This window comes from Anas acuta, chromosome Z, assembly GCF_963932015.1.
Source record: "Anas acuta chromosome Z, bAnaAcu1.1, whole genome shotgun sequence".
In the NCBI taxonomy this organism is placed as follows: Eukaryota; Metazoa; Chordata; class Aves; order Anseriformes; family Anatidae; genus Anas; species Anas acuta.
The window spans coordinates 25,334,028-25,361,154 of record NC_089017.1 but is presented as its reverse complement, the minus strand read 5'-3'; the positions used below and the strand labels follow the sequence as shown (position 1 = coordinate 25,361,154).

General features: G+C 37.4%; 2 protein-coding genes across 11 annotated transcripts in view; one reads left to right on the top strand and one right to left on the bottom strand.

Annotated features, from left to right (window-relative positions):
• Positions 1-23,075, top strand: part of ERMP1 (endoplasmic reticulum metallopeptidase 1) — a 42,188-nt gene extending 19,113 nt beyond the window's left edge. Inside the window, exons 15-18 of one of the 5 annotated variants that reach the window (XR_011091003.1) lie at positions 16,813-17,001; positions 19,101-19,190; positions 22,446-22,696; positions 22,777-23,075. Coding sequence is in view for 1 of the 5 variants with exons in the window: in XM_068665840.1 (XP_068521941.1) it covers positions 618-782 (165 nt within the window). In the remaining 4 variants the exon portion in view is untranslated. Of the gene's footprint in view, positions 1-617; positions 3,468-16,812; positions 19,191-22,083; positions 22,177-22,445; positions 22,697-22,776 lie in introns of those variants that run through there. The other 4 variants (XR_011091002.1, XR_011091005.1, XR_011091004.1 and 1 more) reach the window with 4 other exon arrangements.
• RIC1 (RIC1 homolog, RAB6A GEF complex partner 1) overlaps positions 7,284-27,127 on the bottom strand; it is a 48,805-nt gene continuing 28,961 nt past the window's right edge. For 3 of the 6 annotated variants that reach the window (XM_068665836.1, XM_068665834.1, XM_068665835.1), the window contains exons 8-26: positions 26,215-26,303; positions 25,380-25,524; positions 24,847-24,895; positions 24,039-24,191; positions 23,531-23,734; positions 22,165-22,203; positions 21,769-21,879; positions 21,159-21,248; positions 20,452-20,612; positions 19,265-19,403; positions 16,046-16,162; positions 14,480-15,208; positions 14,003-14,161; positions 13,759-13,892; positions 12,574-12,860; positions 11,566-11,760; positions 10,171-10,360; positions 9,835-10,023; positions 7,284-9,488 (exon numbers count right to left, since the gene is read on the bottom strand). In XM_068665836.1, the coding sequence (XP_068521937.1) occupies positions 9,203-9,488; positions 9,835-10,023; positions 10,171-10,360; positions 11,566-11,760; positions 12,574-12,860; positions 13,759-13,892; positions 14,003-14,161; positions 14,480-15,208; positions 16,046-16,162; positions 19,265-19,403; positions 20,452-20,612; positions 21,159-21,248; positions 21,769-21,879; positions 22,165-22,203; positions 23,531-23,734; positions 24,039-24,191; positions 24,847-24,895; positions 25,380-25,524; positions 26,215-26,303 (3,466 nt within the window). In that variant the 3' untranslated portion in view covers positions 7,284-9,202. Of the gene's footprint in view, positions 9,489-9,834; positions 10,024-10,170; positions 10,385-11,565; positions 11,761-12,437; positions 12,861-13,758; positions 13,893-14,002; positions 14,162-14,479; positions 15,209-16,045; positions 16,163-19,264; positions 19,404-20,451; positions 20,613-21,158; positions 21,249-21,768; positions 21,880-22,164; positions 22,204-23,530; positions 23,735-24,038; positions 24,192-24,846; positions 24,896-25,379; positions 25,525-26,214; positions 26,304-27,127 lie in introns of those variants that run through there. The other 3 variants (XM_068665837.1, XM_068665838.1, XM_068665839.1) reach the window with 3 other exon arrangements.

The following is a 27,127-nucleotide window of genomic DNA, read 5'->3' as shown; positions in this document are numbered from 1 at the left end:
CTGTTAAACTGCCAATGAAGATTTTATTTTTTCGGATCTGTGAGTTACTATAATGGTTTTAACAATGAGGCTTATTACAGGTTTAATTTTGAGGAAATATTACTAGAACTTGTGGAAATTCAGAAAGTTTGTTGTTCCTTCTTAGATCATACAGTATAAACATGTAACCAAGTAATCCTTATGAGGATACCTGGTAAAGGCAGACAGGAATCTACAGTATAACGAGCTTTGTGAGATCGATAACTGCAAAGCCTAGGCATAAAAGGCTTTTCATTCTAAGGGTAAACAGTAGAAAGATCAGTAAAAATACCATGTTAGTGTCCATGTCTTGATTTGCTAGCAAAACGTATAAATACAAATGTTGAATTTAGAACATGCAAGTTTAACATGTCATAGGCCCTGCGATATAAATACCTAGTTGCAATTTCAATTTAAATTTAACTTCTCATGATACTGACACAGTTGAAGATAATGTAATGCTTTAACTTACAGAACAATAACCTGTGGGATGTAGTTTGTTGCATAGATAAGTCTGTGGAAAAGTACATCTGGATTGGGTTTACACGTTAAACTCCACAAACAGTCGTCAATACCATGTTGCCCTCTCTCACTTGCAGGCTTCAGAAAAGCATTCTGATGGAATAGTCTCCCTTGCCATAGCAGCACACTATTTTTTTGGGGAAGATCAAAAATCACCTCAACTCTATGCCTTACTGGAGAGACTTCCAAACTGGACGTTTTCTTCTGGTTGGTCCTGCACCTATGACCTTTTTGTATTTTAATGTTAACAGTAATGCAACGCTGATAGGGCGATCTCTCTCCAACATAGGATGCTGTCATAGCAAACATCCTAACAAGATAGCACAGACTTTCACAGTAATTTAAAATACTTCGGCTGAAAATGGTGTTTCTTTGGCAGTTTGGCTATTTAAAGGCTACAACTGTCTTGGGGAAAAGGTGATACCCTGTCAATATACATACAACTGAGCTGGTTCTTCCACTGAAATGGCAGTTTGACCAGTGCGTTTCTGAACATGAAAACTGCATTTTAGGAATAACGTTAGCATAATACAATGGCAATTGTAATGAAAGGGCCTCATTAAGTTGTTTTAATGTAACATAAAATATAACTGTACTTCACACACACCCTCTGTCCGCTCAGGGGAGGTTCAGACTGGACATATGGAAAAATTTATTTCCTGTGAGCATGGTCGAACCCTGGAACAGGCATCCTAGAAAGATGGGTGATGCTTCACTCCTGTCAGTGTTCAAGAGACATTTGGGTAATGCCCTTAATAATATGCTTTACTTCTGATTAGCATGGTCAGGCAGCTGGACTTGATAGTCTTTACAGGTCCCTTCCGACTGAAATACCCTTCTGTATGGGTAGTATCACGTGCCACTCCTATCCGTCCTATTAAATAAGGCCTTCAGACTTAGGTGGCTGTTTACATGATGGGGGAAAGAGGCAGCAAAGCCGTAAACATTTCTGTCACTAGATGAAGTCACTGAAAGCTCTGATGCCTGTGAAGGTTGCAAATGTACAATGCAGAAAACACAGTGTTCTGGAATGTGGTAATTATTTATCCAGATTAACTTTTCCAATTAATATGTTTCTTTTGCAAAAGGTAGGAACCAAATTTTTTCTGTCTTTTCAGTGTTGAAACTTGGGTGGGTAAGTTTGACCTGTCTCCTTGTGCAGGTGTTCCCCTTAGGATCTTTTAGTATCAGCATACAAGCATATGACTTACTCTCGTATGTAAGGCTGCCAAGGAACCACTCCTTTGAGTGGATGTCTTATAATTAATCCAATCTAAATTTCAAGTTATCTTCTGATTTACTAGAATTAGCGAACTTTTGGTATCTCCTTTGGAGAGACTTTTTTACTAACGTGACAGTATTGCACTTTGCTGATACATATAATTGTTTCTTCAAGTATGCTATTATTCCTTAAGGAAACCAGCAGTCATCTTTAGAAGAAAGTATGATATCTCTGGGTCGCTTTTCTTGTTTTTATTTCCACAGGATGGGTTTATAAATGTCTAAATGATCTAGAGTATCTTCCAGTTTCAACAAGCTTTGAATTCTGAAGCCACTTACCTGTTGTTGTGTTTTTATTTTTCCCTTTACACCCTACAGGTTTTTTTCAGTGCATTGTAATAATTGATGTTAGTTTCTGAAATTCAAAGAGCTCTGTGCACTTGAAGAAACTTTTTATTTTTTTCCAAACTAAATATAAAATATTGTGACATCAACACCATGCTATGAATTACACAGATTCATGTTTTGCCTCATGAACATTGCCAAATAGCATGCAAAGCAGACTTTGTGCATGCATCATCATTTCAAGTAGAAACATGCTAATACTGGGAAGCTTACAAGGCATATGGAAGAAATTTGTGACACTTTAATATGCGTGAGCTGTGATAGATAGCAGAGCAGTTCCCCATTCAGGTATCGTCCCTTCAGATTGACCTGTAGTTGTGTAGGTAAGTGGCAAGAAACAGTTATATTTGCTGCAAGGTCCATTTGCAAACATTGTTGACTGACTCATGGACTAGGGACAGAGATTTAATTACTGTATTTATACTGAACTGGACATCAGTATCTTAAAACCAGTGTCATCCTACATTAACGTGAATTGATCATCACTCGCTTGATTGAAAGTACAGTCTGTATACTATGCATTCATATTTAAAAAACAAACTTGTGCTATTAATGTTTTGGAAAAAAGAAGCTTCGGAACTGTTACGTGTCTTGAATCTCAACAAATGCTATGCGTTGTGCTGTAGCCAATGCACAGCTGGTTAACTAAAGCTGCACTGATATTTACTGTCTTCCCCTGATTTGATTCTTATTCTGTTTTGTGTCTGATTTATAGCTTTTAAAAAAAGTGCTGTGTGAAGAAGTCATACTGAGAGCCAAAAATGTCAAAATGCCTGTTAGCAATTTCTGGAACTTCCGTGAAGCAGTAACTGTTGCTAACTCAGGATTTAACCTTTATTAAATAATTTAATTATGAGGGATGTCTGATTTGTTGTAAATCACTGGATTTATAAATAAAAGTGAACCTTAATCAGTAAAACTTGATGGTAAGCATGATTGTTAAAGACATATTTGAGTTGTCTTTATTTCTTGTGTTAATGTTGTATTTTTGCTTTGAGTGGAAGTATTGCTAAGTGATACTGGAAACATCTGGAGTTAGAGCTATGTGGAATATGTGCATGGCCAAGGAATGTAAAAAATTGTATGAGCGGAGGACTCTGGCCCTAGTTGCTTGGACAGAAAAGTTTTCCTTGAAACAAGATACGTTTTGGAGGAGGAATTGGTAGCAGAGTTGCAAATACTTTTCAAAACTGGTAGTTGAGAACAAACGATGTTGTTGATCACAGGCAGAAAAACACAGTAGAAAATTTTGCTATTTGTGTGTGTCTGTTTCCCTGTTCAATAAAAGCAGATCAGTCTGCTGCTGCTGCGGTTTCTTAATTCTTATACGAAGAACTGCATGTCTTACTCCGTGAAATAAACACAAAGAAAGCAGGTGGTGATTTTGAGGATAGCAGGGCATAGGAATAGAAAAAGGTTTTATTCTGAGTCAGGCAATAAGCAGCTAGTTGACTGGAATTCACCTATATTAATCTGAGATAGTTCACATGCACAGCCTTTTCTAAGCTGCTTTGCTTTATGTTAATTCTGGGTCTCCCCTAATTTTTGATGTCTTTAAGAGTCTGTTACATTATTTATTAACACACATCATTCTGTTATGTATCTAGAGGGAAAAGGGCTTCAGAAATACGTTACTTACCGATGTAAGCATGTGTTTGCAAAGGAGGCCTGTGTCTGTTGTGACTGTGCAATCTAATGCAGCATCAGAATGTGTCACGGTGCCTTCAGATTGCATGTCAAGTGAAAGTATGCATTTGCAGAAAAAACGCTGGGATAAGTGCAATGAACAGGAGAGTTTCAGGCACGACACATAAAAGAACAGACGACTGAACTAGGTGGAGCTGTTCTTTATTAGCAATACCTGTTTTAATGTCTGTTCAATTTAGGTTGAGTTGTAAGCCTGCTGGAAAACGCTAATCAAATAGACAAGATCTAACAAGTCTGTACAGAGCTAATTGTAGCATATAGGACAGAGCTGCTGAAGAGTGCTGCGTGTGTTGTATTGTTCACTATTTTTTTTTCTCTTTTCCCTTGGGGATGGAGCCTAATTTGGTGCTTGATAATGATCTAGAAGGAGTTGGCAGGATGACCGATCTTAAAATCTGATATGCAGCGTTAGTGAAGGATGGCTGCAAAAAAAAACAACCAAACAAAAAAAAACATGGAACATCAATAGCCCTGAACTACATGCTCTAGCCACAGTTTTGTGATATGAAATTGCTTAACCAGGGCTTTTATTCTGAACTCAAAAATAGTCCTGAAGCTTTGTAGTATTTAGCCTAGGAAGGAATCATTCTGTCAATCTAGTCTGAAACTCTGGGACAAATACTTAAATTCGTTTGAACCTATTGGTAAGTTAATTACCTAGTAATAAAGCTTCAAAGACAATAGGTACAGATGGATTTAAGTAAGTGTCTTAGTTGTCCATGCATGTTTTGTTTGGGGATGTTGGTTTTCTGTGTGTGTGCATGTTGTTGTTTGATAATTGATCAATATTAGAGAACTTTGTCATTTAGCTTCAACTTTCAGTTATGGGTTTTTATAAAGCCTCTTCTTGGCGTTACTAATTTCAGATGGTACATGGTATGTAGAGAACTCATTAAGATCTCAGGTTGCATCTTTCTTTCAGAGTTAACTTAAGAGTCATATGAGAAAGCTGCTTGGAAGAAAGAAAATTAAGGTGTCTAGATACACAGTGGATTTATGGTCTCTGTTCTGGAGACTAAAAAGTTGCTTATTTAGTACTGAACTTTGATCTGTCACTTTCACTTCCTGCTCTTTTTGTTTGCTGCCTGACTTTGGCTACAGATCTTTTTGCTACAACAGTGCTGGAGCTGAATTTTCCTTTCTTTCTTAGTGTTTTTCTTTGCTTTTTTTTTTTTTTTTTTTGTCTTTGATTTGGTATGTCTATAAAGAAAAAATCTTAGCTCTTCCTACCTGTTCTCAGATTGCATTTCCACATCGGTAGTTGCATTATATTCAGATTACGTGCCCAACTTTATCTTTATGTGATCAAGAGCTGCCTGCCAGGTACAGATGAGAGAGTATCGATTGGTATCTATTCCTTGTGTAAATAACCCATTTAAAGAGTTTTCTGCACTTTAACCTCACTTATGAAAATGGAGGTAATTAATAGTATACAAATAGAGCAGCACAAAACCAGAAAGTCAATACATGGTCCTGTCCTCTCTGTTACGAGTTCAAGCACTGGGATTATTTTTGCCAGTCACCGTTAGCGAACATTCATCTCATTAACCACTACAATCTTTCAACAGTCTCCAGCACTCAGCTTTAGGATAAACTATCATGAGACAGTAAGTAGTGTCTGTGGCCATTTATTTTTTTCTTAAGGCTTTTTGTCCCTTTGGTTGTTGCAGCTTACTGCCCTAAACAGTGGGTGACTACCTATTGTTTTATAATCTTATTGTAGCAGTACACAGCTTTTTTTCCACTCAATTGACAGCAAAAAAAAGGGCCTCTTCTGCACAGGTCCTAGCTAGATTATGCATTCATGTACTTAGCAGTGGATCTCAACCTATAGCTTATAGGAGCTGTAGCTTTAAAACTAGCTTTTTACATTTGTTGCTTTGCAACTGGTTAAAACAGTAGTTAAAAATAAAAATTAATCTACTTTAGCTGACCAAAGTGGTGGTTTAAACTTTCCAAAGAACTATTATTTCAGTCAACCAGTTCTGCAGGTACACCCTGTGAGAGTTTTCAGTGAGCAGCAAGTAACCCAGCATTGTTGCCCTTTTTCAGCTGACATTAGTGTTGTACAGGATGAGACCCAGATCAAGAAAACATGGTCATGAGCAAATGCTGGTGAAGGATGAAATGTGTTATCTTTAAATATAGACATTAAATGGTTATGTAGGCCGGCCTTGCAAGATCTAGGGCAGCCTGCTTTATGTTAGCTGGATAAACAAAGTGAGAGGCAAGCTGGAATGCCATAGAAAATGTTGATTTTCAGTGTGTTAAATGTATTTTCTCCCCTGTTTGGGTTGAGGTAATAGCTCGTATTTTGCAGAAGACTAAATGTGTGGGGTGTTAACCTGGGCCAGCTTCCAAGCTGCTCTCCCTCTCCTGAAGAGGATGGGGGGAAGAATGTAAGATGAAAAGGCTTCAGCAGTGAGCTAAGGACAGGGAGATCACCGCTGATTACCATCACCAGTAAAACAAACTCAACCTGGGGAAAATTGATTTAATGTATTCCACCCCCACCTTCTTCCCAGGCTCAACTTCTGAACTCCCTAGTCCCAAGCCCTCTGCTTCCTTCCTGGCAGCACAAGCCAGGCTGGGGCAGTCACTGCTGCTCCTTCCTCTTCAGGCTTTCCTCTTTCACCTGTGGGGTCCCTTCCAGAGGGTGGGAGAGGGAACAGCTCCAGTATGGGCCCTAGTCCTACAAGAAAACTTATCTCCCACCCCTCTGCCACCCTCACCTAGGCTGGCAGTCCTGCTGGGAGCTCGTGCCTTGCACGGACTGGTGATGCACTGCAGCTTCCTGCAGGGTGCATTCACCACCTGCTCTGGCATAGGCTGCCATGGGGTATCTGCTCAGAAATGGTCCCCCGGGCCTGCAGGAGAGAACCTGCTCCCCCATAGTCCGTTCCGCAGGCTGCAGTACACCTGCTGCTGTAGTGCCTTGGCGTCAGTGGGGCTATTTTTCATTTTTTCTCCCTCACGCCTCTCTCTCACTGCTGCTCTGCAGTGCTTTTTACTCTTGAACGTTACCACAGCGGTGCTCCCAGCATTGCTGATGGGCTCAGCTTTGGCCAGCAGGGGGGAGGTTGGAGCTTGATGGAAGTGGCTGTCTGATGGTGCCGCTCCTAACAGGGGCCACCTCTGCAGCCTACTCTGCTAGCACAATCTTTCCAAATACATCTCTTTCAAAGCAATAGGTGTACTTAACTTCCAAGATGCATTAATAAAGCAATTTGCAACGTAGAAGCCTGATACCTTCATTCTGTGAAACAGGCCACATGGAGACAATGCAAAGTAGAACACTTCATCTGTTATTTCCTGTGAGAGTTCAGCTTCTCCAGGAAAACATGCAGGAATTGTGGTAAGGTTCACTACCAGTGGCTTGAAGTGTGATCTTCCACAGGAGTAACTTCAAGTAAGGTTGAATACATTTGTCTTTTAATTACAACAGCAGTGGGATTGAAATACAAAATTAGCACAGATAATTTGCATAGAGATAATTACTACTAAAGTACAAACTTCTAAAAGTTCAGAACTAAAAAGATTTAACTGCTAAACAACAGCACAGTAGTAAGATGTTTAATACCAAGAATCTTAGTATATCAGTTAACGCATGTGTTCACTTGTACAGATCCAACCCTGAACAGCAGAAAGATGGCTGGGCTGGGCTTACAGCATTACCACAGAATCACTGAAAAATATTAACTTGGAAGCAGTTTTTATTTGTTGTTTTAACATGAAAACTTATAGATTAAATATTTTTTCCATAGAAAAGCTTTCTAAATATCCCCTTAAAACAATGGATTCTGAAGTCCAATCACAACAGGCTTGTAGGTACTAATTTGGAAGGAAGTATGACAGACATTATCAGTAACCAGTAGCTATAATGCATACTAAACTTAATGCTGGGACTCAAACTGGATTTCTCTGCTGTAAAACTTTGATATTAGTTTCAACTCTTAAGTGGAGATTCGAGCTCCATTCACCAAAATCTCCAGCTTTCCAAGTAATACTATTATTGCACTTGTACTGGTTGTATTGGCTTAATAAAGCCATTTTAAAGCAACCATTTAATATTTGTACATTTTAAAGCACTTGATCTTATCTGCAAAGGAAATAGACAATAAAACCACAATTTATTTCAACTTCATTGTGAATGTTGTTAATTTTTAGAGTTTAAATAGATTTGCATTTTGTAACTATGCTATGGAAGCAACAGATGCTGTAACTACCTTTTGACGACTTGTTTGGTCCATGTCAGTAATCAAGTGATGTTATAAAAAATAAACTAGTTTATTTTGTATAAAATGAGCAATGTTGCATTTTTGTTCAGATTGCACAGTACAAACAAGCTAATATCTAAATTAATACTGTTACAGGTAGTTATTACATAGGGACAGCAGCTAGAAAAAATAAGGTACCTCAAAGCAACAGACTTTTGCAGCCAGCTTTCCATAACATTGTATGAAAGTTAAATAAGTCTTAGTTACAAGTATGTATATTATAAAATGTTTGAAAATTGTTTAAGTATGAGCTGTTAAACTAATTTTTCATAGCAAGATTATATGATGAGTATTTACATTTTAAAAATCCATTTTTTTTTCAGAAAAGAATTTACAATGAAATAAATAACCTTCAGCAATCCCTTAAACCCAACTATAAGATCTGTAAGTGGCAGTTAAAAAACAAAAGAAAACAAACAAAAAAAACAAACAGATAAGCCACCTTGTGTCACTGCTAGGTCAGTAAAGTATGCCTCATCCAGAAAGAAGTGCAACTCTGCTTTATCTTTACTAGGAATCTAGAAACATGCGCGATACATATGGGTACCTTCAAATATGGTACAACCTTGAATATTTGTACAAGAGTATTCACAAAAACATACAATATATTTTACACTCCTTTCATACAAAATATTGATATCAAACCAATCTGCATTGATCAGACATTTCTTAGGCAGGCAAGGTGGGAAGGAGAACAACTTTTAGTCTCCACTTTACCTTTTAAACTCAAGCAAGAGATAAGATAGTAGCTTGTCCCAAGTAAGCTGTGATGTAGAGTGACTGATGAACATTAGCTGAGCCTGTATACATAGCTATTTGCTGTCTCTCAGCACTATGAAGTATCAAAACCTAAAGCTGCAGTCTGAAGATTGCATCAAAAAAATCTTGCCTTCTTCTGAAGTTGTTAGATGAAACTGCTCCTTAGTTATATTATCCCCAATATAGATTTGAAAGATTAATATAAAAAAGTTCAACTCCAAAGCACGGAAGCATGTCTAGAGCTGGTTTGCTTCCTTTCACACCTGATGTTTGGGACGTAGTTCATCTTTCATTTAAGACACAATACAGTCATAACTGCCCTCTTGGAATGAATCCTCATCCTCTGTCTTGGACTTGTCCTCTTCATGTCTGCTAGCACTGCTGTTGCCAGCATCACTCTGAGGATTAGTGCCGTGGCTAATCAAAGTCCTGCTTTCCTCAGCTCTGGTGTTTGCTTGTTCTGTAATTTTCGAAGGATTCACTGGCTGAAAAGCTTCAGGCTGTACTTGCTCTTCTGCTATTTCACTTAGCTTCTGGATCTGTGGTTTGATGATATTTAGAAATGGCTTGTACCCAGGGCTAGGAAAATAAAGGTATAGAACATCTTTAGTGAATTAGCAATGGTACTTTTGTCAAACGCCTGAAAAGCATAATTTATTGTGAGATACTTGCTATAAAAAGGTGTGTTCTAGCATACTTCCTGTACAGAAGTTGTCTTTTTTAATGAAAAAAAGCGATCATAATTGAACAGTAGAAATTGGTGGTGTTTTTTTCAGTCTTAAGTGACTGTCTGTCCATAAATTTTCTGCAGAAGTGTATTAAACAATTACTTTAACTTGGGGCTGAGATGACTCCCAAGTTATTTCTTTAGATAACTAAGTATCCGCAACTGGAACAGAAATGAAGGTGGAAAAATAACACTTACCAGTCTGTAGAAGCCCATTTGTCAACAGCATTGAGGCCAGTCTTGATATTCTGACAGATTTCTCCATCAATATCGGAGGATTGCATTATACTGAAAACTTGGTTGATTACTGAAGATTCTCTGAGGATAAGACCTATGATGATACACCAGTCCAGACATCCTGCTTCCATGAAGATATGTAGCAAGTACCTATAGGAAAAAACACTCTTCTTAGTTCTTTTCCCCCCAACCAGAGACAAAATCCCAAAGCGCAAGCAGTATAGAAACACTGCAGGCTGTTTCTTTCTCATAATGCTGGGTATTAGTCATTCCAAGTTTCAAATGCAAAATACTTACCGCAGCTGGACTTGTGACTTGTGTGGCCCTTTACTGGCCAGTTCCAGAGAGATATGTTCAAGCTCTGACTGAGTTAGACTTAGGCTGGAGAAGTTCTCATCCACCATGGTCCAGTCACCATCCACCATAGAACTTGTTTCAGTCAGGTCTGTTGCTGAGCCAATGCTGCATTCGTCACCTATCAAAAACACTCAGAAACATAAGGGGAAAAAAACTACTCACTTTACTAAGACTCAGAATTTCTTAACTACTTCCTACAGAAACTGATAAAACTACACAGTAGTTAGCCACTGCTGGATTAGTTATTAAATTATTACTAGAGTTCACCTGACAGTATTTCAAAGATTATTAATTCACTTTAAAAACAAACTGTTTCAAAATGCTTATCAAAGTCCATTGAACTCAAAGGTCTTCATTCAGCTCAGAAAAAGGTGAGATACTTGTCTATAGAAATGACAGTAGTGGTAGGCAGCAGTACAACTGCAGAGAGATTTTTTTTTCCTCATTAAATTCTGTTGTTGGTTTTTTTGTTTGTTTGTTTTCAGAAAAAAATACATTTTTGCAATCTAATAAATACAACAAATAGGAATGAAAATACAGGAAGGTAGTGCCCAAGGAGAGGTACAGAACCTCATCCTTCATTTTTTAGAGCCCATCAACCTGTTAAATAGTAGCTCCAAGTGTTTTTTTCTCTTACAGGAGGCTCTAGCATCTTGGAGAGATTGTACTTCATGCTCAGGCTTTGCCCTAGTAAAGTGGAAATCACAGGATACAGATGGTTGAAGATGTTTCTCAGTGCTTGAGGACAAGAGGGAGTAGGGAAAAAAAAGATGAGAAATCTTTCAGTCTTAACAGTTGTCTCTTGCTGGTCAGGAAGTGCACAGAGAATCTTATTTCCTTTTATTTTCTTGAGCTCATCATACATTTGAATTTTTAGAAGAGCGATAAAAAAAAGGTTTTTGGGAAAAAAACACTGTATCAGACCATACTTTCCTCAAATTCCTCATTAAAGAATGTATCTAACGTCTTTTAAATAATCCAAAAGCACAAAGTTCATGCACTAAAACACTGCTGACCTGTGCAAAAGGCAAAAATAAACTTCACTCTTCTCAGACAGAGTAAAAATATTAAATTGCAATTTACCATCAAGGACAGGAACTTCATGAAGTATGAATTTCATATTCTACTTCAACTACTCACAGATGTATGACATGAGTATATTTCTGTTATAAAAATTTCAGGTCAATTTTCATCAGGTCCTCTATTTTTTCCCCTGCATTATGGTATCAGCAGTTGAGAAGCAACAATACAGTAGTCACATGCAAATATGAGAATGTAGGTGCTTATTTCCAGGTGCATTTTTCCAATAGGCAAGTACAGGGAAGCGTGACTAACCTTTACTTAGCAAAGGAGAAAGGAATGCATCTTGCATGTGTGGTCCATGGGATGAAGCCGTGTCAATTTCTCTCTGAGAGGAGCCCATAGCACCAAGCCAGCTGCGACTCCTAGGTGTGCTTGAAACTCCTGTGTCCATTTCCATAGTTACAAAGGTGTCTGCAGACTGAGATTTTAGCAGCTGTTCCCCCATGGCTTAAAAAACAAACAAAGGAAAAAAAATACACCAAAGGACAGATCATATAAACATCAAAAAGGAAGTTTGGAAAGTTCTCTCCAGGCATTTAGGGAAGGTAAAACTTATAACTAAGTCAACAGTCAATTAATTTGTTGAGATCACCAGAAGCAAGGGAATGCAGTAAATTCCAGTACGTCAAGAACTTCTGGTCAGCTTTTTATGTCAGCACTGGCATCAACAAAACATCAACTAATAAAGTATTAGCCTCAATAAAACTAAGTAACAGTGCTGCTACTACTGGGCAGAGAAAGCCTTGGCAGCTACTATCAACTGTGCCCTAAGAAGGTAAACTAGAGACTAATAATGCAAAGAGGTTTACAGCAAGCTTTCAGAATTCTAGTCCTCTACCACATGGAGAATTTCAAAGATTAGGAACATTATTTTTTAATAAAAAATAATTAAGTAAATTATGTACATCCTAAAAACTGTACAAGTTTTGATTTATATTTTTTTAATAATTTTCCATAGCAGATATACATCAACAAACAGTATCCCAGTTCAACTTACTACCTGCACAAGTCATATCCACTCCAGTGCACCTAAGAAAGTAAGAAACCTCAGAAGAAACAGTAGTGTAGTCAGACTGTGCAAGAGATGAGGTCTATGCTAAACAGAATCCCTTCAAAAAACACACCCTGTATGAGAAGGCTATGCAGGTCATAAGCCTCAGCCTGTTCTTTGCTTGGCTGAATTGAGGAAGGAGATCAGACTGATGGGTGTAGGATTGCAGAAGAGAAACCTAGTCCAAATCAACTCAGATGTTACAGCACCTGTCTTGTACTTTCCGTTCTTGAAAGGTGAATTAATGGATGAAGCCGGTATGACTGGGAATGGCCAGAGGAAATCCTTGTGTAGCTTTTTCAAAGCGAACACAAAGTCTTCGACACGAGCAGCTCTGGCTCGCTCCTTGCACAGCCAGCCAATCAGCTCAAAGCCCAGCTGTGCAGCAAAACAACCAAGGTCTTTCAGCTTGATTTCTTCTAGCAGACGCCGAGCATGCCGCCAGAGCATCATGTCAATGTACATGTTCTCAGCACAGTCACTGTCTTTACTCCACCTATGGACAGATCAGAGGACAGTCACATCAGGTGCTGGACTGAGTTGTAAGGACTGCTGGCCACAGCCACAGTACAAGTGGCCACAGCAGTTTCTACCACTCCTTCCTGCTTACGTTCTCTGAATGATCCCATTGCCACAATGGACAAGTGAAATAAAGGAAGAAAATTGCAGCAGCAACAGCATCTATTGAGTTTCAAACCATTCAAAATGCAGAAAAAAATAGATAGAAGAAGCTGACGCCATTGCAAAGTGACTTCTGAGATACAGCTTTAGAAAACAAGACTAGCATTAACTAAGACACTTCCTTTCAAAACTCTTGTGATAGTACTATCTATGGAAAGTTACTATCTGAAAGAATTACAGTTGGTAGTGAAATTGTTTTGAAAGTCTTATACAGGAATAAAACAAAACCAGGATAATAACGAATCCTACCTCTCTGCTTCTTCTCAATATTAATACTCATCAATATGAATTCTGTGTACAGCAGTTTGAGAGAGATCTACCCAAATGTATAAAAGACTTTATGGCTCATCAACACACTGCTAGGTCAAGATACACACAACAGCACTGTGCAGTGTATCTTACGACACTGTGAGGTGTTAAAGGCATTTTTCAGTAGAACAGATCCTCCTAATATGAGGCATGTGTTCTCACTAACTAAATTACTACAGGGGCATCCGCTGGATTTTGGTGAGCAATATCCATTTAAGTGTGTCACTATATAAATATATGCATGTATGTGAATGTGTCTTCTCCCAGGATGGTAAGAAGGCTGTGGAGGGAGGTGATGACAGATTTGTCTCTAGAATACAATGCGCTTCTATAGCTTAAACTAGGAAGAGAGCTAGTACATTACCAAACAAAGCAGGGAAGGAGAGAAAATTACTACCAATTACCTTTTTCCAGATGGGCCAGAGGGCATACTCAGTGTTTTCGTCAAGTTAAATTTGCTGTGGAGATTCTCTGCTGATTGGGATAAACTAATGCTGCGATGTCTGAAGAATTCAAAGCCACTACTTGAACTGGGTTCCTGAAACCAAGAAAACACAGACTTGAAATCAACTGAGTAAACATGCTACATGATAGCCAGATTAATCATTCAAGTTTTGATTTGTAGTATTTACTGTTTTCACCACAGACCTGAGTTGTTGGTGTAGCTGGAGGTGTCTCTGTTTCTCCAGATCCAATGGCTTTAAGAAATCTGATCATATGACGACAAAGATCCCACTTTCCCTGCTCTAAGGCAGTGTTAAACAGGAGAGTAGCATGTTGTCTGCTAACTGCTGGAACTTCCATATTCTGCAAGTAACAAAGAATAATTAAGTCCTTTGCTTTTGCTGTTCTGTTGTTGAGCAACAGAAAGATTATTAAGTCAAGTCATACCACATCACATTCAAAAATAAGAGAGATTAAAGGAAAGAGCTAGCTTTCTACCTTATTTTTTTTTCCACCTGTAAGCTAACAACTCGCATTGCCTGATATTGTCTCCTTCCCCACTGGGCATAGTCATTGAACTTAAAATGTATTCAACATGTGTAACTTTGGTTTGACAACATTTTTTAAGTAATATAACCTCAGTAAATACCACCTTTCTTACAATATACAGGGTACCGTTACCTGTAGGATAATAAGATAAGAGGCAGCTGTGTCCAAGTCCTGGGCCATTAAGCACTCTTCAAATAAGTCCTTTGGGTTTCCAACAGCAGCAAAAAGGTAATTCCACAGGGCATACTCTGTCTTCCTAGCACAATGGACTACTGTCTGCAGGAAGAGGGGGAACTCTGTAATGAACTTCGCCACAGTGGGAAGCAGAGGGTCGGGAATGGGTTCCCGCGAGGTAGCTTCTTCTTCCAGCACTTCATGAAGCATCAGTTCTAGTACATGAGGGAAGTATGGTAATGTGGCACAGGAGTGAGCCAAAAGCAAGGCTTGTTCACCAAGGTTCCTAACCAACAGCTGGCGTAAAATGTGATGGAGGTAGATCTGAGAGGTTCTCTCAACAATGGAGAAAGGAAAAAGAACCTCTAAATGTTCTCTAGCACTGGTTTGAGTGTATAAACAGTCATAGAGCACAGTGTCATTAACAGCACCAAGAACCAAGGCATCTTCAAACAAAACAGCCAGTGGGTATATGTTGATGTGGAAAGGCAGCATGATCCGTCTTGACAGAAAGGAATGTGGTTTTCGATGATCTCTGGGAAACAGGGGAAGCCAGACTTTCATACCTGCCCCACCACAGCTGAGCCAAAGAGCTTCCAATAAGTGGCGTTTCTGTTTGTTGATCCTGCAAGTAGTCCACACATTTTCAACAGACTGGGCTAGAACAACCGGAGCACAGAAAGGCAGCTATAAAAAAAAAAAAAAGTCATTTCATTGTACCTTTTTTTTTGAACCCTTCACAAGAGCTCTTCTTTCAGCTAAGAACTGTTCTCTCTGCAAAGCACCTGTAATATATTACCTATGTTAACTCAATAGACACTTCTTTTCTTTTTCTAACCATCTTATAGCACTCATGAAATCTGAGGGGAGAGGATAAGGGAGAAAGCAAAAACCTGCTCTCTCCTTCTTCAGTTATCCAAAAGTCCAATGAAGAAATGACAGAATTACTACAAAGACAAAATCTGCTAGTGTTTGATTGAACTACAAATGAGTCTTCATATAAACTTCTCAGATTTCACTTTCCTTAATTCCTTGTTTCATGTAGCCAAAGGGTTTTTCAACAGCACAGAAAAACTAGTACTTGAAAATTCAGTATGTGATTTTTATTATTGTTGCTTCTAGAAATTTTGTAGATATATTCTGCAAAAACAACATTTCATAAATATATAAAACAGTTTTAGATAGACTGGAGACTTTCTACTATTACTGCATACCAAGTATTGCACAGGACCTTTACTCTTAAAAACTTACATTTTTCATTGCAACACAAACAGTAAATACTTGTAGTAAAAACAAGTATCGAATACTTAGTTAGATATTTACACAAGTAACTAGTAACTTTTCATAAATTCTTGGAAAAACATCATGGGAATTGTATTTCCAGCTAACAATTCAGCTTGTAAGTGTAGATACTGCCTTGTGTAAATACATTTTATTTTCTTTTTTAACTCCTGTACTGCTTCCTTTCACAAATTCTCCAGTCATTGACATCTTTGAAGCCATACAAAATATTACATCACTCACATGCTTCCTTTGATTAGGATTATTATCCTTATCCCGTATCTGGGGTCCAGATCGATCCCGTTGCAACATGATGAGCTGTCCTGCTAAGTTTAGCATAATACTTTCAGCCTCACAAGCCTAAGGATAAAAAAGTTTTAATGCAAATCACTTGTTTAAACTTTTTGCATGGATCATTTTATCCATAACCACAATATAAACCCAGAATAGAAAGAAAAAATTAACTGCACAGCCTCTGTAAAGAGAGCTCACAACTATTATTCATGGACTATAAGATACTATATTTTTAGTTACCCTCCAAGAGGGATTCTGACCAGAAAGGGACTAGGACAGTGCTCAGCTTCTGCTTCTCAGGCAAAACAAAAAACAAACAAAAAAACAAAACAAAACAAAAAAAACCCTATCCAACAGGTTCCCAGCAGTTTTGCTTTCCAGAACTAGCATGCATAAGCAGGGCATGTTTGAACTCCACACACTGCTTTCCTTGGATGTTTCATACCTGTAGCTAACAAGTTACAAGATAAGTTGGTGTATAAACTTGCAAGATGTTAGTTACCTAGCTGTAACTATGTTAAAGCCAACAGCCACCCCCTAGTAAACTTAGTACTCTGTTCACACATGCCCACAGTTGATCAGATACTTCATTAGATAGACGGAGACACGTCTCAACAGTTCTTAATCTGAATTGCATAATGCCCTATTAAAAAAAAAATCATACAAAAATCTCAAGAATCTTTTTCTTTTTTTTTTTTTTTTTTTTAAACACACAGGGATGGTGGCTTCAACCTAGACTGCAGAAAAGCCTTTGACGTGGTCTCCCACAGTATTCTCCTAGAGAAGCTGGCAGCCCATGGAGCTCTTTGCTGGGTTAAAAACTGGATGGATGGCTGGGCCCAGAGAGTGGTGGTGAATGGAATGAAATCCAGCTGGTGACCGCTCACTGGTGGTGCTCCCCAGGGGTTGGTGTTGGGGCCCATCCTCTTTAATATCTTTTTAATGATGATTTGGATGAGGGAATTGAGTGCATCCTCAGTAAGTTTGCAGATGACACCAATTTGGGGGGAAGTGTTGGATCTGACGGAGAGTAGGAAGGCTTCTGCAGAGGGACCTGGACAGGATGGGTCAATGGGCAGAGGCCAATGGGATGAGGTTCAACATGGCTAAGTGCTGGGTCCTGCGCTTTGGCCACAACAACCCCATGCAGTGCTACAGGTCTGGGGGAGAGTGGCTGGAAAGCTGTGCAGAAGAAAAGGATCTGGGGGTGTTGTTAGATGCTCACCTGAACATGAGCCATGCTTAGGGATGTGGTTTAGTGGGAGATATTGGAAAAGACCTCTAAGATCATCTGGTCCAACCACCAACCTTAATGATTCTATGATTACCCATGAGACTGATTTTAAAATAGTTGATACCTCATTCATAGAGATTTACTAAACTGCAAAATTGGAAGTGAAATAAATTTACTTCACATACTACAAGCATTACCATTCAAAGAAGAGTAACAGTAAATAAATCAACACAAATGTTTGAAGGAATCAAGTGTTTCCATTTATAAAACTTGTATTTCCTTAGTCTTGGTCTTATACCTCCATCCGTGTCTCTAGGCACACAACACTTGAAAGAACTGTTTTAATTGGTTTTGCTTTTCTGTTTAACACTAGGCCTTTCTGCCCAAGTGAACTCAATAGCTTCTCAATCCATATAGAGATGACTAAGTCTAATTCAATGCAAAAGGACTCAGAAGACTCGAGCATAACAGAGTACCTACAGATATATTCATTTATACAGGTCTTATGCCAGAGAGTTAACACTGGAGTTTTTCTGTTTACTAGATTCCATGTTTATTTTTTATTGCCTAAAAGTAAGAAGGTCTTATAATGTCAACTAAACCTGTTGACACGGGCAAGCCACCAGTATTTTAAGATAAATAAAGCTTTGCATTCTTAACAGTATCACTGCTACATGCTAGCATCTTACAGCAGACTAACATTGGTAAATGTGCCAGAAGTTTAGCCACAGTTGTACAGTATCTTGAACCTATCTTGAACTGTTTCATATTAATCTTAAACCAAGTCACTGGAGCTTCTACTAGGCTATGCATTAAGTTTAATCTGCATAGACATAGGGCCTGCATGGTAAATTTGCAGAATCAGGGAGTAAGATCAAAAGTGGTTAACAACACTGAAAAGGCTGACACACATTAAGTCAGGCTCACTGCTTTGTCCAAAGGGCAGTACAACATCATATTCAGTGCTAACATTAATGCTTTTCTTTTGATCAGTACCAACTTTTAATATAAATCCCTGACATCAATTGCTTGTATAAATATGTAGTGTACCTAGAGGCCTAACTGTTTACTTGCCACTCTGGGTTGTTTAAATCTGACCATTTGACCACTCTATGGGAACTAGTAAGTCTTCCCAGGACTTACTAGACAAGAGGTAAAGAAAAAAATTAAACAATTTTGGCACAGGGACATAACCAGAGCAAGCTTGCCCAAGATCACATGAAAGTCTTAGGATACATGTTTAGCACACTCAGTTAGAATACACTGGAGAAAGCAATGCAAACCTTTGGATTTTACACACTTGTGCTAGTGCTTTGTTATCTGCCAATGGCTTTGTTATGTGAAGAAAAAATACATGTCATATATCCAGGGCCCTAATTGACAGATAACACAACTTCAGAACTATCTTAAAGTAGCTTCTGTGAGGTAAAATGCTTCATAATGCAGCTAATCAAATAATTAAACTTTATTTATTTACACCACAGACAACAAAAATCCATTTTCACTTTACATTGTAGTGTAAATATAGTGTAGTATGAAATTGACTAGAAGTAACCTTATAAGATAATATGCCATCTTTTTTCTACGGATGCTTTTGTAGTTGACTTATTACTGTAGAATAGGCACTTCCTAGTGCCATGCATAGCTCTGGTGTTCAGCGTTTCCCTAGGCATAGTTAATTTTTCCCCCAGTATTTGGTCCCAAACTTTACAAGATGACAAGAGAAGACATGAAACAAAAGTAAGAATTTACTTTTTTTTTTTCTTCCAGTTCGAAGTCTTCATAGTAAGCACCAGGAAAAAAACATAATGGCATTTTACCACGCAGAAGAACCACTGACTTATGATTTTCATCACTCAGGTAAGCTTTGAGAACTAAACTAACAAATCCAGGCAAAAATTTCTTCCCAATTTTGAGCACTAATGTGTTTGTACCTGCTGAGGCATCTTCAAGCTGATGCCAGTCTCTGTCCTCACCGATGTCAACGTAACAGACACTACAAGAAAAGGATGGGGGATGTATCGAGACATGGACACTTCTTGAAGAACCTGGACACTGGCAGTAGGGTTAAGACTGAAATAAAAGATGACAAGGGTTACAATTATTTAATAGTATTTAATATAAAATCAGTATTATGAAGCAAGGCTAATGAAAATAATCAACTTAGCATACAATTTACTCTACAGATCACAATTACTTCCCCTTAAACAGAAATCTCATCGGCCCAGATATCTACACTACCTAAAAGTTACCAAATAAACCTAACAGCAGCTTAGCTTGGATCTTGATAGTTTTGGGGAACAGAGCTTTATGAATAATCAGATACTTCAGAATAAGTCTCTGATCAACCTCCAGTTTTGTTGAGTTTCTTTGGAAAATATTGCAAATATTTTCCTCTGAAGTGGGTCAATAGCTTACTTTCTGCTTAAAAAGGTCCTTTATTGCTGAATCCTAGATACCATATGGAAGAAAAATAACCTGTTCAGACACTCAAAAACTATGTGGGAATCTGTCTCTCTTCTATGGTCACTAAACTTACCTATGCAAAAGTATCTGGCTCTTTGTTGCTACTTACCTTGCAACAAAATAGCTCCCCACAACCACAGAACAGGCCAAACTTTCCTTTTCTGTCTTCATCTTTGCTACTCCACCCTACCTCCACCAATTCCTACTTCTATTGTTAGAAATATTTTGTTGTTAAAATATTCAGATACATGGGTGTCTTTCGGCACCTTTTTCTTCTGTTTACATTCACTTTTCAAGTAGTTATCAAGTAGAACAAGCCACATGTTTGTGCATACATAGCTTGGAATATGCATTCCTCCATGCACACCCCCACGCTTAGCGTGTGTATTTGCTTGTCACATCCAAGTGACAAGACTCATGAATTATCACTTGCGCATACAAGTGACATTTACTCCTCTGACACTATTTAAAATTCTGATTCTACAAGTTGTCAAACAACTTTATATTGCTGAATAGAAATCTCTCTATATATTCATTTCTATGTATTTATAAATATACTCATATATACGTGAATTTACTCAAACTGAGAATACACTCAGACTGAGAGCAGATTTACAAAAACTTTACAAAAAATTGTTTAAGTACTAATACTCACCCTTCAGGCCTTCTCTCAATACTGTAAAGGCAAATGGAACAATCTGCTCTGAACAATATTACGATGTCCCGGAAGACACTCAGTAGTAACGTGTTTGCTTGCACTTTGGTGATGTGTGCAAATGCATTGTCAAGATTAGATGTTCGCAGGTAGATTCTCAGCTACAAGGAAAACTGGTAGTGTAAATATAGGTTCTGTTTACTAACATTTGATAGTACTTCCACTTTTTTTGTGTGTGGAATGGTTGTCATGGATTTCTAGCAAGATACATTACTGTGTTTGTTTCAACAGATGATTTAGGCATTACATTTTACTATTGCATCCAAAGCAGTTGAAGTACAGTCAAATCTGAAATGCTAAACAAACATAGGGGAGTTTCATTCATTAGTTAAAAAAAATTTGAAGTTTTCTGTCCATAGTTTTCTTTAAATATTACAAAAACTCTCCCTCTTTCTATAATGGAAACCTCAAAACATTTAAAAATACCACAAAGTTTTCATATCAATGAGCAGATTCATGGTTCTCAGCAGAAAACAGTTTTTCATAGCAGTAGTAAACTTATGTGCAAAAAATTAAAGCATTAATATAGATTTTTTGAAGGTGACCTGAAGTCACCTATAAATCAAGTTACTCATTTATACTACTACTTTTGAACAGAACTGATATTCTAAGCAAGATTTCATAATTTTGAAGAAAAAATACTTCACCTCTTCCTGATGATCATTTAAATTATAACATGCAAGAACAATGAAGTCATTCCACCACGCTAAGCCTCCTGTTACGATCATATTTTGCTCCTGAAAAGAAAACACAGCAAACTATATTGATAAGAGTAAGGTGATCTATTGATATGAAGTTTTTGGCTGTTTGAAAATAACAAAGAACTGAAGAGTAGTATGTGAAGGACAAACTTCATCCTATGAGACACAGCTCTACTGATCCCTAGTTTCCTGGCATCCCTGAACTTAGCTTCAGCTTTTTTGCTTTTGGCCAACTTAGCTTTTTGCTTTTGGCCAGAATTTAAAGGTTAACATCCAAACCTGGGTTTCACACAGACTCTCAGATAATACATAGTAGCAGTGTCTGACTAAATGAAGTCATATTTAGAAACAATTAATAATCAGACATGAACTATTGCACCAAACCACAAGACGTTTCAGCTATTTTATGGAAAATGTGGAAAATCAACTACCCTAATCCCAAGTGCATTGTCAGGTTGTTTATCTGAAAAAGATACTTTTAATCATCCTCCAAGAATCACATTCCAACATATTTATCCTCCCCAGCATACCCAAATAAAACTCCATAGCCTCTCACCTGGGTAATGTTTCCAAACAGCTTCCATTTTTTGGTGAGTAAAGAATAATGTGCAAAACCAAACTTGCCAACAACAGCTACATTCTGCCCAAGCTTGTCAATAGCTGAAAACTGGCCAAAAGAACAGAAAACAAAAAAGCAGGACCTCAGTAGAGAAATAATCTAAATGGTATATCCTATCCAAGTGCATTACAATATGACAATAAAATGTTAGAGTCAAAACTTGTGAAGTATCTTGTTTTTATCCCATTTTCTACTTTTCCTGCCCAATACATTCTTCTTACTGTAACTTAAAGCAATGTTTTCATCTTTTAGAGGTCATCCAATCCTAAAGGACAGTTGTTAAGAACCCCAATACCTTTAAAAAAGCAAGAATGTATTCTTAAAATCACTCACCCTTATAGGCCAGTTGCTCTCTAGGTAAGTACTATGTATCTAAAAAATAAAGAACACCAAAACAAAAAAATTACTATACTCTGAACCATTGAAGTAGTGATTAATTATAACTTTTTAATATTGTATTTGTTTTAACTACAATTACTTTTTTTCCAATTAAGTTCCTGAATCATACGTGTTAAATTGTTTTTAATACAAGAAGTGCATTAACAACATAAAACAGGTAATACATCACAAATTAACAGTCAAAATTTGCTGCTTCCCCCCCCCTCCCCTCTTAGGTCCGTCTCTTTTATCAGAACCTCTCATGGGAATGTACAAGCTTTAATAAACACAGCTGCCAAGAAGGACTTCCAGTGTTGCAATGAAATTTCTAATCCAGTCAGAAACACACACCAGCACTGTCAAGAGCCCTGTTAGGAGAACACTTCACTGTGATGCGTCAAATTGAATCTTGATCCTGGACTTGTCATGTAACTTGGGATGATACAATCCAGGATCAAACTCCAGTCCCTGGTCTAATACAAAACAGGTAAGTGCCTTCATTGTCCACACAGGTACGTTGATTCCCACAAAAATTCCAGTTGCCTTAATTTTTGTTTTCCTACACAGGAGGAAGACCTAGACCTTTCTTTGCACAACAGCAGCATCTGGCTAGCTACACTGGAAATTCAACAGCATCCAGATATACATGCCTACTGTAACATGCTGTTTAATAATACTAATTCATGCACTGTGAAAAATAAGACGTTGGTAGACATTTTTCTGAATAAAGGTTTTTAGAAGGTCTGAAACTGTGGAAGATGGCAATCGCATTACAGATTAAACGTTACTTATTTTTTCATCTATAGCAGAGAAATGAATCTGTGCTATGATTACCCCTATAAATAAATTTTTCTTTCCAAGCTTTATTTTGTGATGTTTTAATTACATGCTTAGACAGATGCCATCTAAGACTGCTTGAAAACACAGCCAACGTCCTAAGACTATATTCATTAGTTGAATTTGCTTAAAGCAATCTGCAAAAAACAACAGAACTCATCTCTGAAGTGTTTTCTGCAAGTCACACTTGCTTTCCCTTTCAAAGCATAGGAAAGGAAATTAATTTCTTAATTTCTTTCATACAGTTAAAAGACACTTTGATTCTTATTAGCTGAAGTGCAACACAAGGTTGAGATGGTCAACAATCCTTTATAATTTTTCAATAAAAAGCTCTACCAGTCAAAACCCAGAAGGAAATAAAAAGGCAAGAATTTCACAATAGGAAAAAAAAAAAAGTATGGCAGAATGCTAAGATTCGCTGCAAATTCCAGCCACGTAAACTCCAGCAAGCTCAGAACATGCACAAGCAACCAGTGAGAATTACCTGTACGACATGCCAATGCCGGTGTCCTAGTAAAGTGCTTAAACCCTGAGAATCTAAATTGCCATCTGAAAATGGACCTCTTTCCCTGGTAGGCTTGTGTTCAGAGTGTGCTGAAGTATTTCTGGGGTTCTGGGCCTGTGTTGCATCACCACAGTTCAAATACAAGCGATCTTCTCCTTGCAGAAGGACTTGTTCCTGGTTACTCTTTGAAAAAGAAAAGAAAATAAATGCCAAATAACCCTTTATCTCCATGTACAGGGGAAAAAAAAAAGAAAAAGAAATTATCACTGTATTAACAAGTTAAACAACATGAAAAATAGGTATTAAGGCAGTTTTTCGTCTTTGTATCGCTTACACAAATAGGTTTTATGTTACATTAGTGCATACCAACATTTTCAGAGTACCATTTTAAAGATTTTATGATAAAATCAGTCTAACAAAAAATAACTAAAAAAAACCACCACTAACAACAACAAAAAGAAAACAAATGAAAAAACAATACTCTTACCATGCAAGGATTAACAGTGAGTGCACTCTTGATGAAATGAAACTGCAGAATACCAAACTGTTGAGGTTCATTTTTTGCATCTCTGTCAGGCTTAGTGTTTTGAGAAGAATTCCCTTCAATGACCCACAGATGATATCCTTCTGAACCCCAGGTCTGAAAGCAAAATAATAAAAAAAATCAGCATTCATTCTTAGTATTACAAGCAAGGCCAAGAAAAGGCTTTGTGTGCATACTTGATGATCAGGCATAGTACATGAAAATCATCAGCTGTCCCCTCTTCCCTCAACACAGTATTTGTGTTATGAAGAACAGTAAAAGCATCTTACTCATTAAACACAATAAAGCCAAATAAAGCCAGTTTGCTTTTCTGAAAATCTTTCTTAGAATGGGTTGGGTTGGAAGGGAACTTAAAGACCATCTAGTTTCAACCTCCTGCCACGGGCAGGGACACCTCCAACTAGACCACGTTGCCCAAAGCCCCATCCAGCCTGGCCTTGAACACCTCCAGGGATGGGGTGTCCACAGCTTCTCTGGGCAGCCTGTGCCAGTGCCTCACCACCCTCTGAGTTCCTCTTAATATCCAATCTAAATCTCCCCTCTTATATTCTCTGCCCAACCTGTAACTGTGCTTGAGATTGTCCCAGCCCAGATGCGGGACCTTGCATTTGGCTCTGTCAAAAATCATGAGGTACACACAGGCCCACCTCCCAAACCTGTCCAGGTCCCTCTAGAATTATTTTACTAAAAATAATTTTTAAAAAAATAACAGGCAGTGTCCCATTACAGTATTTTTTACATTTATATTTACCATAGAACTGATCTTTAGAGGGTCCTTTTTAGTACCATCAGACTGATACCTTAAAAACAGAACAGAAGTTTGAGTTTAGCATTGCTTCAAAATAAGAAATTATCTTCCTACCTTTCTATTGTCATTTGATGCCACATGCCCTACCTCTGACTAAAAAGCATAAAAGGCAAAACAACTGTCAGGTGTCTAGAGTAAACTGTCTGAATTTTGATTTGTGTGTTGGCAATTTTTCAACAAATACATACTGGTACTGAAGGAATTTTAATAATATTTGCCTGTTGAGGCCTAGCTTTAGGGTAATTTGCCTTTATGGCCAAAAGAGATCACTACAAAAAAAAAAAAAACTTTTTTTTTTTTTTCATATGATCTCTTCCTAAGTATCATTCAATGACTCCAACATCTATGGAATTATGATGGAAAAGGATTACAAAATAATTCAATTAATTAATTTCTAATTATGTATATTTTAATTAGAAAAATAACTTTTTCCTAATAAAACATTTTACAATTTCATTAGAGAAAGACATACTCACGCAAAATCACCTCCTAAAGTACAGATAAGCTGAGCACCAAAAACACTCCATAAGGACAAGCCTCCACATTCCCAGGTCACCATAACAACACAGCTATCAGGTGACCATCTGATTAGTTTAACAGGTCCTGTTTTATTCCAAATATCTGTTTAAAAACAGAGAGTAAAATACCATGTGAGAAATGTCATGTCCTTCAACCGCTCTTATCTTAACAGTAGAAACAAAAATATACAGAAATAAGTACTTGATTTTTCAGTAACTTTTTGCTGCATTCATTGAAATGAGTAAGCAGCAAATTAAGAATTCACAATTTCTTTCAAATGTTTGGTTTCATAGAAAACTAAAAGCACATGAAAACAGGCCAAAAATATACTGTGCTATGACATAACTATGCTTTAAAAAAATGTTTGTAATTTTGGGACCCTGTACATATTGTTTCAAGTTGACTCCTACCTCTTTTAAACCTCTATTATGCTCATTTCAGTTTTGACAATAATCTCATTTTCCCAGATAAGTCATGGAAAAATAATCCAAAGACTGTACGTGGGAACTACAGACACCTGCAACACTTAAAAAGGCACCAAATGACAGCAGCAAGATCTGTAACCTACTAACTCAGATCAAACCAAAAAACTCACACATGAAACACATCCAAATGACAGTTAAAAGCAATCAGCAAAAAGAGCAAATCTACAAGAGTAAATTACAACACATGTTCAAGTGTAAACAACTAATGCTGTCAGTGGTAATAGAAACAAGAAATAGTTAACTGGTAAAATGTTCTTTGTTCCTCCCCAAAAACAGATGGAAAATTCTAGCATTAAAATTAGCTCACCAGGATATTGTTTTGGTGTCAGCTCCAATTTATGAGAAAACTGCATGGCTCCAGTGGTGGTATCTATTGTATAAACCTGCACAGAGCCACTGAAAGAGATTACACATGCTTTAGATTACAAACCATTCGGATTTCTCATCAGTTTCAAGATGTTAATAAAAGCTGTTACATATTATCTGAGAGCAGTGTTCCCACTCTCAGGAACAGTTCACTCTTTACTTTATATACAGAAGTTATAAAAATACTTTAAAAAATTTGTCAATTAAGATAACACAACTTTAGGCTGGATTAAGTTCATTAAAAGCCAAGGACTTTTATAAATATCCACTTGTCCTTCTAAAAGGAGAAAACAATTAATGCCTTAATTTTTGTCTGCTATTTTCTCACTTGTGCAAAATTCATCCAGAACAGATACACTATGCCAAGTAACACTCATAGCACTTTACAAAACATATTTGTAAAACATACTTAATAAGGCAGTGGAGGACCTGAAAAACCAATCTTATGATAACCAAGACTATATTTTCTGAAAACATCCATGTATACACAACCCACATAGTTCATAGCTTCCAACAGTGACAATCCACATAAAGAAACTCATTTTTTACTAGTTGCTAAAGTTTCATCAGCAGCGTAGAAGTAACTAAAAAAGTTATAGTAACTATTTTTCAAAGGCAAATGCTAACATACTGTTTTGTTACAATAACTGAGAATACCATTTCAGACAGTTGAAGACCAAACCACATAGATCATCACATCTTACGAAATGCTCTGAAAAACAAACACTTCTTTAAAAGCTGCACTCAGAACTATCTGGAATAGTATTATATAGGAGGAACTGTCTTGAAGGAGCAGTAAATCAAACACTACAGCATTTTTCAAGTTTAATTTATAAATATTCTTAGTTATTCAA